Source organism: Thalia democratica, chromosome 2, assembly GCF_965202585.1.
Source record: "Thalia democratica chromosome 2, ktThaDemo2.hap1.1, whole genome shotgun sequence".
Classification (NCBI taxonomy): domain Eukaryota; kingdom Metazoa; phylum Chordata; class Thaliacea; order Salpida; family Salpidae; genus Thalia; species Thalia democratica.
This window is the reverse complement of record NC_139166.1, coordinates 26,996,432-27,007,210: the sequence shown is the minus strand read 5'-3', so window position 1 is coordinate 27,007,210 and position 10,779 is coordinate 26,996,432. Positions and strand designations below refer to the sequence as shown.

At 23.3% G+C, this 10,779-nt stretch overlaps 1 protein-coding gene across 1 annotated transcript in view; it reads left to right on the top strand.

Moving 5' to 3' along the window:
- The first annotated feature begins 657 nt into the window (after window positions 1-657).
- LOC145830149 (uncharacterized) overlaps window positions 658-10,779 on the top strand; it is a 44,507-nt gene continuing 34,385 nt past the window's right edge. The window contains exons 1-3 of the mRNA XM_082938040.1: window positions 658-840; window positions 4,231-4,304; window positions 8,812-8,922. Coding sequence (XP_082794166.1) covers window positions 723-840; window positions 4,231-4,304; window positions 8,812-8,922 — 303 coding nt within the window. The 5' untranslated portion in view covers window positions 658-722. The remainder of the gene's footprint in view (window positions 841-4,230; window positions 4,305-8,811; window positions 8,923-10,779) is intronic.

Sequence of the window (10,779 nt, the reverse complement as noted above, 5' to 3'; positions counted from 1 at the left end):
TAAAAATAGCCTAAATATTGAATCTGATTTATAAATTATAAAATATTTTTTAAAGTTATAGCTTTAATATTTACTAAATACTGACCTTTTTATAATTTATCTAATTTAAAAAGCTTTTTGGTTAATCATATGCCGTTTTCAAAAGTTTGATTACTTAACCAAGTATTCAATAAGTAGTCTATTGTAGTATAAAATGTTTTAGTATATTATTGTAAACATAGATAAAATTTTTGTACTTTTTCTTACATTAAATAAAGATGTGCAACTTAACTATTTTATTTACAACCAGGTTTTGGTGACAAAAATTGCGACCTTTTCAAATAAAATATACTGCAGTTTACTATTTTATTTTACTTGAAAAGGTCGCAGTTTTTTGTCACAGAAACCTGGTTGTAAATATAATATTTAATTTGCACATCTTTATTTAAGTAAGATCTAAAGATTGAGCACTCTTTTTTACTTAAAACAAATAACTGTGTAGTTTTTGTTACAAAATTTACCTAGGTTAATGCCCTATTAATCTTTATTAAACTACAGTTGTACTATTATTACATGTTTTGTTTTATTTTTTTTATACTAAGTTGGTAGGTATTTTATTAAAATGTTTTAATAAAAAGTTTAATGAAAATTTTAATTTTTTTCAAGGTCAATAAGAATTTTGGCAAAAAGATTAAAAATAAATTTAATTACAGTTGAATAGAATACAAGACTAACTTAATTACATGTCTGGTTGGCTGAATAACAGCTTTGGTAAGGTCTCTTCACTTACTGGGCAAATTGGAGGGCAAATATCAAATTTCACAAGAGAAGTATTAGCTGATGAAGATGACCAAGATGGAGGTTTGATTTTTAGTTTGAAATTTCTAGTCCTTTGATATTTATTTCTTCTACTATTATATAGTATAGAATATCTATTCCATTAATACTTAATACCATACTTTAATGAGTATTCTTAATAAAAACATTTTTTATGTTTTTCTAATGTGTATCATGCTTTATCTATTGTATTATACCTATACTTTTGCTTAGTTAGTATTGGAATGCATGTAGCTATTGTATTATATATGTGATAAAACTGATTTAAAAAAAAACATTTATAATTAAAAATTCCTATACTGAAAAGTATTCATTAGGAACTCAGACAATTACTAAGTTTTACCGCGAAGCAGATTATCAACTGCAATTCTGTAATAACATGTAGTAAAAATTTCCATTCAAAACATTTAGTACAAAAATATTTCAAATGAAAATTTTTACGATAAATTAAATAAGTCGTTATGGTTAAGCTTAAATTAGTATTATAATTTTAAGCTTAACCATAACAACTTGTTTTGGAAACAACATACAATAAATTTTGCTTTATTTATTCTAGTTTTCTAAAATTGAACATCAATCTTAATTTTTTTAGTTTCTCAAATTTTTACCTATTTTTAGTTTTCAACAATAATCTAACCATTATTATATAGTGTTTAGAATATGTACAACATGTTTTTCTACAATTTTTTTCACAAATTAAATACATTTTTACCAATTTTTGCATAACATGTCATTTTATTATTTTTTTTAATACAAAATTGCAGTTTGATAATCTGTTCAGCTTGGAAACTTAGTAATTGCCTGAATTTGTTACAAATAACTAGCTGTTTTATTTACATAATCTACTACATAATTTTGTAACTGATAATTAAACTAACATATTTACTTCAGTTGACTATTAACTTTAGTTTTGAAAGTATGTTAATATATGTTTTGGTTATGTTATAATATTGCTTTAAAAGAGTAGAGGGTAGAGCCCTTTTTTTACATTTATTTAGTCATATTTTTGTATCATTAATAAAACTACCAGTTACTCACTACAGCTTGTTGAGTTTGAAAATAATTTCTGAGACAAAAGGTATCAAAATTCGAGAGTTCTATAGGCTCTTTATGGAAAGAGCAAACTTATAGGCAAAAATAGACAGTTTTACTGAAAATCTATCTCCTTTTTCATTTTTAAAGCTATTGTTTTAAAACTTTCTCCGAGTAGCCTACAATAGTTTTTAAATAACTTGTAGGTAACATTGATTAAACATTTTTGCTTAAGTTTTTTTTTTAATATAAATTTTACAAAAAATTATTAATGAACATAATTCATATTTTTTTATTTATTTTTTGAAAAATGTAATTCCTAAAAGTTGTTAGTGATATAGAAAAGATTATTTCCTGAAAACTTGAAGTAAAATGCTCTAAAAGTGAAGAAGAAGATAGATTTTAGTGAACTATTTAAAATTCCTAGAAAGTCAGCGTTGAGTTTTGATTCCCTACAATTGTTTGGAGTTTTTATGAAATTTTTTGTATCTCAAAAAATGATTGATTATTTTTTTCTAAAAACATTATCTTATAGTATATACTCTAAGTTTCAAATAAAAGCTTATGTAGTTTTTGTAAAAAATGTTATACCTCCTTTGCACTTAAAAAAAGTCATGAACAAAACATATAATTTTGCAAAAAAAAAAAAAAACACTGAGCAGGTCAGTGTTTCTCAACTTGTGCATAGTAAAAAATAAGCTGAAAAGGGGTCAAGCTGCAATTATTTACAGAAAAATAATTATGATGAACAGAAAAGAAAAAGAAGTTTGATAAATAATTTTAGAACTGCATTACTTGTGTTAAAAATTGGTTTATTACTATTCTGTTTGAAATTTTTGAGAAGTTATGTAAGTTCAAATACTACAAATCTTTGCTATTTTTTACTTCAAAAATCACTATAATTTCTTTGAAATTTTAGTCAAAAACTACACAAATGTTCTTGACATGTCATACTTTTTAGAAAAATTTTTCAAACATTTTATTGAAATATGATTTAGTGATTATTGAAAGATAAAATAAGTTGTTTTAAAACTCAACTGTTATTTAATTTTACAAAATTATTGTTTTCATTAAAAAAACATAAATTTTCTTCAAAGTTTTGCTTATAAACACTTGAAATAAAGTTTTAATCCCCAGATTCAAATTTTTTTTGTAGTTTCTTTATTGTATATGCTAGGCCCAAATAAAACTTTTGAGTTTTATGGCCCTCAGTATTACCTAAAACAACCCTAAAAACACCCCTTAGTTTTTGTAAAATGTTTTCAAATAACTTGTGATATTTTTTAATACTTACTATATCATATCAGAAAAAAAAAATATTTTGGGTGTTTTTGTGTTGTTGTAAGCTTTAATTAAAGTATAAAATTAAGAATTATTTCAGTGGTATAATAGGTAATTTTTGAACACAAGTTTAACAGAAAATGGCCGCATTTAAACTTACCTAACTTCTTATGTTTTAGAAGCAAAGAAAAATCAAACGAGTTTTGATTAGAAAAACCAGTTCTTTTCAATTCTCAATTTTAATTATAGTCAACATAATTACAACTTGGCAGCCTAATGTGCAATATTTATTATTTCTTTTACTTTGCAAAGAAGTTTTGATGAGTAGTATAAGTATTTTAGAATAAAAAAGTAATATGTATCAAATAGTTTTTTAAAGCTAACTTTTAATAATTCTTAAAATGTTGTGAAATTGATTAAGTGCAATAAAAATTGAGTTAACAGTAAGATTAGCTTTAGTAATTAAAAAAGGTGATAAGTTTTCTGTATGCACTTAATTCTTTAACAGCTTAGATTCTGAGTTTTTATACTATGTACTTAGTTGTTGATATATAATAAAAGGAAGTTAAATAAAGCAATGTTGGTAAAAATTGACAAAGTCATTATATTAATAGGCCTGCTATCAGCCAAAATTGGCTATGCGTATTGTGCATAGAAAAAAATTGGCAGTTATGTACAGGATACACCACAGTAAAATCAATTATAAACACAGTGATTCAATAACACAAACAAAAAAAAAGTAAAAATGAATAAATAAAGTTTTGATTGTCATTTCTTTGTCTGCTCCAGTTTCTTAAAATGTACTGTTCCCTTTTCTTTCATTTTTTAATAGTAGATTGCCACATTGATCCTACTTATCAGTTCTTATACTCAAGCTTTTGGGTCCAGTTTGCATACAAAGCTATTAAGTAGTTCAAAAAACTATTGAGTTTTTAAAGTATTTGATTGAATATAATAATTTATAAGAATTAATTATTAAATTAATTGTTATTAAATTGAATTATTCTGTTTTTTATTAACCAAAAATGTTCAGTTTTCAATTATTGATTTTAAATGTTTTACAATAAAGTTATATTGCTTATAACATTTTAAATATTACAGAGGCATTGGATACTAAGAAGCTAAAACTAAAACTTATTCAGTTAGAAGAGAATGCTAAATCACACCAGCAAGAAGTTAGTACTCGATATAAAATTTGATTAATAAGTAGTTTTAAGCTTCAGTTCTTTTATGGTTGCCACACACTCTGGCTAGTTTAAAACCTTAAGGTTATTTGAAAAACTCAGACTAGTTTTGATTTTTTTAGTAATCTCAGGATAGTTTTTATGACTTTACATAAGTTTTTTACCTCAAAATTAATGTTTTTATTTTAATCATTCAGCCATTTTTTAAACATTGTACTTTATGTATTTAAACTTAATTTTGTTCAGTTTTTTGCTCCTAATATTTTCTTTTAATATTACGCAAATTCAGGATTATTTAGGCTAGTTTAATGTAACTCAGGTTAGTTTTTGGTGGCTGTATCTTCAAAGTGTGCCAGACCATTAATATAAGTAAGTTTAGTTTAATATTTGCTCAAAACATAAAAACTGTTGTATCTATCTAAAAAAATTGTTTTATTATAAATTTACAAGAGTAGTTCTTATAAATAAACTTTTTACTTGTGATTATTACAGCATAAGCAATTGAATTAATTTTCCGTGTACTATAATATATATATTTTTTGTTTACTTGATTTATTGTTACATTTACTTCTTTGCAATATTTTTATTAAGTTTGTGTAAGTATTGCCCGAGCTATAATTATATATTATAAAGTTATGTTGATTTATTTAATTCTAATAAAATTGTTAACTTTATTAATTTATTTTGAATAAATTTTCAAGTTTAAAAACTATAACCGCAAGTAAAGCATGATAGTTGTTTTAAGTTAAAATTTTGTTTTTGTTTTAAATAAGCTATGTAGTGTTAAAGATTGAAATCATTTTCTTTTACATTCAAAACAATTGAAACAAATACTTAAAAAAAACTTTTACTTTGTTGTTATGTGGAAATTGTAAATTGAAGGAAAAACTAAACAACTCATACATATTTTTTAGTTTTGTATATATACTTTTAAACTTTAAAATCTGTAATTGATTTTTTTTAATGTAACAGTGATAATATTATAACATTTAATTTTCTCAAATCGTCCTCCTTGTATGTTAACTTTTCTTTGTGATAAACAAAAAAAATATTTCAAAAAAATCAACAAAGCTTTATTTTAGACTTATTATAATTTCTTGAAGTGTTTTTTAAAAGTTCACCAGCAATCAAGTAAAATGATATTATTGTAATTATTACATTGTTTTTTTATATGTTTGTTGGAAACTCAAATTAGTTTACAACAAAATAATATGTTTTATTAACTTAAGTGTATATAGAAAATTTTACACATTTTTTTTTTAAATATTTTACTTTGAGCACTATCTTTTGTTTTAATTTCTAATTTTAATAATTTTGAGTATATAAAGAATTGTTTTATTTGTTAGTATGATACGAAACTAAAAATGTAGATTGTAATTATTTGTAGTATCTATTTATGTTATAAACTGTTTAAAATAATTAAAAATACGAAGTTTGTGTGGAAGCTTGTTTTTATAAAAAAAATAAGTGTTTTTAGTGAATTGTTGAAATGGCCAGTAAACTTTTTTTTGACGCGTAGTTTTATTGTTGTCAAGTTAAGGTGAAACATATTCTCATTGTGGGGAGAGCTATTTTTTTTGAAGATCAAAAGTTCTACTCTGAGTTCATAAACTATTCTTCAAAATATAATTTAAAAAGTTACTGTAACATTTAAGTAAATATTACAAAAAAGTTAAGACCATATGGGCGGGTAAGGCTTTTTTCACATGTTGAGCTTATTTTAAAGATCTTTAACTTAGCTAGCAGTTGCTTGTAACCGTTTTAAATTTTGAATTAGTTTTTGAGATATGAGGGTACAAAGTAGGAGAGCTCTATAGTTTCCTTATGGAAGAACCTAAGTAAAAAGGCAAAACAAGACTATTTCAAGAAATTTTCTCAGTTTAACCTTAATTGAATGATAAAATTTTTCTTATTTAGAAATTATTTTTATAAATTTGGTTATTTTATATTTAGGTAATTAAATTCTAAATTTTATTTATAATTATAAAAGGATTTTTTCTATTAATGCAAGCAACATCTCCCGAAAATTTGAGGTTAATTAGTTAAAAAATAAAGGAGAAAGTTAGATTTTCAGAACAATTTTTAAAACTTCAAGAAAATCTGCAATGATAAATTCTTCCTCCCTACGCTTGTATGGAAAACTTTTTACACAACTAGCGATATCTCGAAAATTAATAAATATTTTTCATCCTGTGAAAAGTATCTTATTGTGTATAATTAATAATTATAGATTTTATAGAAGGTCTAATACTATATTTTGTAAAAAAAAACCCTCTATGGCGATCAAAAAGTATTCTACTTTATAAAAAAACTTTATTTTATTTATAAAGACCGATGAGAAATCAGTAAAACTAAACACTAACTTATCAGCGCTATCAACAAAATTAGATATTTTTTGAAGAATAAGGACTTATAAAAGTCTTTTTTGTAAGTTAAGTTAAATTTGTAAAAGTTTCTACATTATCCATATTTTCTTTTATTTTACTTTAAAAGTCTGTTTTTTTGTTAGAATAAATTTTCGAGTGTTTATAAGCTTTATTAACAATAAATCTTAGTTATTAATATACTTTTTAAACATCAACTTAAGGCCATACGTAGGAGGATAAACCATTTTTTTTAGTTTTTCTATTTTAGATTAATAGCTAAGCTTTATTTTACTACTTTAAAATAACATCTTAACTTTTGAGATATAAGCTATCAAAGTTAGAGAGTTTAATAAGTTTCTTATGAAAGGCTCAAACTAAAAAGTCCAAATATATACTACTTTACTTTAATCTACCAACTCCTACAGTTGTTGAACAATTGTTAAAAACTTTCTCAGTATAATCTTTTTAGAATAATGAACATCTTGTAGGAAACAAAATAAAATTTCAAGCTCAAGTTTATTTTATTAAAAAAATAATAATAAATAAAACAGTGGTTTTTAAACTTTGGTCAACTTTTTTTTCAATTTTACTTTGTAAAAGATGTAGGTCTCAATGAACCTATATTTATAGTTTAACAAAAGTCTTTGTGTAGTTTCAATTTTACTCATCAAATGATTTGGCATGTGGACATTAGCTCCTTAGGTCTGACAAAAGATAAATAAAATTTGATTAAAACAAAGATTTATGAACCTGATAAATTACGTGCTATTATAAAGTTACTATATATAGATATTTTATCTTTCATTTATTATAAAAAAAAAACAATCCATGTTTAATGCAATTAAGTTAATCCTATAACTATTTTGTTTCAAAACCTAGTTTTAAAACTAAACATGAAGGACCTTATATCCATTTTTGATAAGATTTTTCTAATATACAAGTTTCAATACTTCTGTGTCAGAAGTTATATCGGCCAGACTTCTATAACTAGAATCAATACTGAAATGAGTATTAAAATTTATAGAAGGAGAAGCCTCTACCAAAACACAAAACTTGATGAATGCAGGAAAAGTCTTTTATCTGTGAACATTTAGTAAATAACTTGGACTAAAAACTTTAAACTTACAAAATTAAAAGCACTACATTAATGCAATTATTTGAGTTATTTAATTTAAAGGTAATCAATTGAAGTATAACTAAAAAAACCTGGACTGTACAAAGAAAATAAGTTTGATAATAAAGTATCTTTGTTATACTTGTTGTTAAGTTTAAGTGTACTTTGTTTATCTGACTAATGTTTTATTTTTCTCCCATTAGTAACTCAAAGTTGATTTTTTTTATGTTTTGTATGCAACGTTATTCTGTTTTATTCTTCATCACTAATAAGAATTATTTGAAACATGTTGGATTTCTTATACATTTGAGAGTTTTATTTTTATAGATTATTTCATTAAGTATGCTTTCCTTAAAATAACTTGTACCTAAATTTTATACAGTAAGCAGTAATAGCTATGTGAGGTTTATGCTTTATAGCTTGCTTTCATTCTTAATAGAAAAAGTAAAACATTTGTTTTTATATTAAAATTTATTTCTTTTCTCGGTAATTTTAAAAAAGCTAATATGTTGTTTGTTTTCTTTCTAAAAATCTTAAAATATTTTGTTTACTTTTTTAGAATAAAACTAATTGTTTTTTTTTTAGGAAAAACGTTTTTATAATATATTTTCCAATAAGAAAGTGTTTACTTTAGTTTTTGAAGTTAAATATTATAATTTATAAGAAACTTATGACTTTTAAATATGATTACTTGTTTTCAGTTTTTATATACCTTGAAAATAGAATTATCTATTGCTTTCTTAGTTGTTTTAATATCATTTTTCTAATATAGTTTGTAAATATTATGTATAAAAATGATATTGATAAAACCAAAGTGAAAAAAAGGTTAGTTTAATTTATATAAACGCTTGACCCGAATTTTACTAAATAAAAAATTTTTTTTTTAAGAAATGAGGTTTTTGTAAAAAGTTAAAAAAAGCTAAGATATATTTTTGTATATCGCTTTGATTGCTAACTAGACATATTTAAAATAGTTTTAGAAAGTAATTTTTTCATAATAATCAAACGTTTGATATAGATCGGTAGACATAGACGTCTAAATGATGATTTGGAAAATAAATTGCGAGTTTGTGAAGATCAAAAGAAATCTATGGTGCAAAGTTACAACGACAAAATCAAAGAACAATCTGTTTGTATTTTTTAGTATTTTCTAAAGCTAGAGTTATAATAAAAGTTAGTTAATATATTATGATATCTTCAAATTACTAAAACTTGTTTATTCCCTTGCGTCTCTTATGAGTTTATGGATTTTAGTACAAAAGTTATCTTGGTTTTATATGAACGCTTAAGATATGAGATGTAAGTCACTGTTTATACGTACTTTTTCACATACAAGTTTTAAATACAGTAACCTACCTCGTAACTTTCTACCCGCATAAGTTTTCCTACCGTATAAATCCGCACTTTAAAAACTTAGTTTGGTCCTGTTGCGGTTTTTAGAACTTTGTAATAAGGGTTTAGGCGCAATTTTTTTTTTGCAGGTTGCTATATTTGACATTTTAAATGCTTGATTACTAGGTAATACTTCAAAACTAACAAATTACTTACTAAAAAGTTATATTTTTTTCTATAGCTTCAAAAGTAATATTTATTTACTTTAACACTAAACTGAAAATTTTGGCTAAATAGTACTTCAAAAATTTTGAGAGTTTCAATTGCTGTTAAACTCCATATATCTAATAAAAGTATTTTTTGTTATCAAATTCAGTGTTTCTAAATGCGTGTTCATGAATATTTTATTTTGCATAGATTGCCACGTATTTAATGAAAAGTATAACAATATAGCAATTATTTTTAATACATTAAAAATGTTTATTTAAAAAATTCTAGAGTTTAGGAATTACCTGAACGTCTTAATTAAATCTTTGAAAGTTTTTTAATCATAAAGAAATAATTACTATTTTTGAAAGATATTATAAGGTTGAAAAATAAGTAAACTAAAAATAAGAATATTTTTGGTGTTTATAATACTTTTTAACCTTTCAAGAGCCTTAGTTATTTTTGTTACAACTCTAGGCTTTTCTAAATAAATTTAAAGATTTGTATTTTGTTTGCTAATAACATTGTAAATAAAACTAAAACTGTGGCCATATTTTTTTTTATTTTTGTTGCCCTTAACTATCAAATTCCTTATAAACCTTGCTTTATATGAAAATGTACCAAACTTATAATTTCGTTTGTCTCCGTAAGTGAGATTAAAGCAAAATTCTCTTGTCGTTTAAAATTTTTGATAAATATTTAAAAGAAATAAACGTAACATAACTAACTAACAAAGAAATATAAGTTTCATATAATATGTTTATTTAAAAAAATTATCACTAAACTATTACTAGTAAAAAGTCAATCTTGTAATATACTTTTGTAATTTTTCTTTGTAAAACTGTGTTTTGAAGTTGATATACCCCTATTGCATTAAACAGATTTAAACTTATTACAATTTTTCTCTGCAGCCAAAAAAAAAAAACTTTCTCACTTAGACTAAAAATATTATTTTATTAAGGTATGGGATGTCAAATTTGTTTTTCAAACTGTTGTTAATTTGTAGAGTTTTTTTTAAGCTATCAGATACTTTTTTCAATTTAACTTTTAAGATAAAAGGAGATAAGATCAGTAATTTTTAAATAGAGGGCACAAAATAAAAAGGCTGTAAGAGACTATTTCAGATTTTTTTTCTGCGATTTTAAACCAATTTTCTTAAAACTGTTATAGTGAATCTTCTACTAATATTTAAATAAATCAATTAGAGGAAACCTTTTTAATAAAATTGGGAATTTTGAAATGAAACTTTTTTTTTTTTTTTTTAAATCTTAAATTGTTATTTAACTATAGAATTATTTTTAATTATACAAGAAGTGATTCCTGAAGAAATGATTTTTTTTCGCTCCATGACAAAAATTGATCGATATTTAGTAAATGTATAAACTTCTGATAAAATTGACAATTAAGAAATAGAAATTGAAAACGAAATGTTTTTTTAGTATAAAAT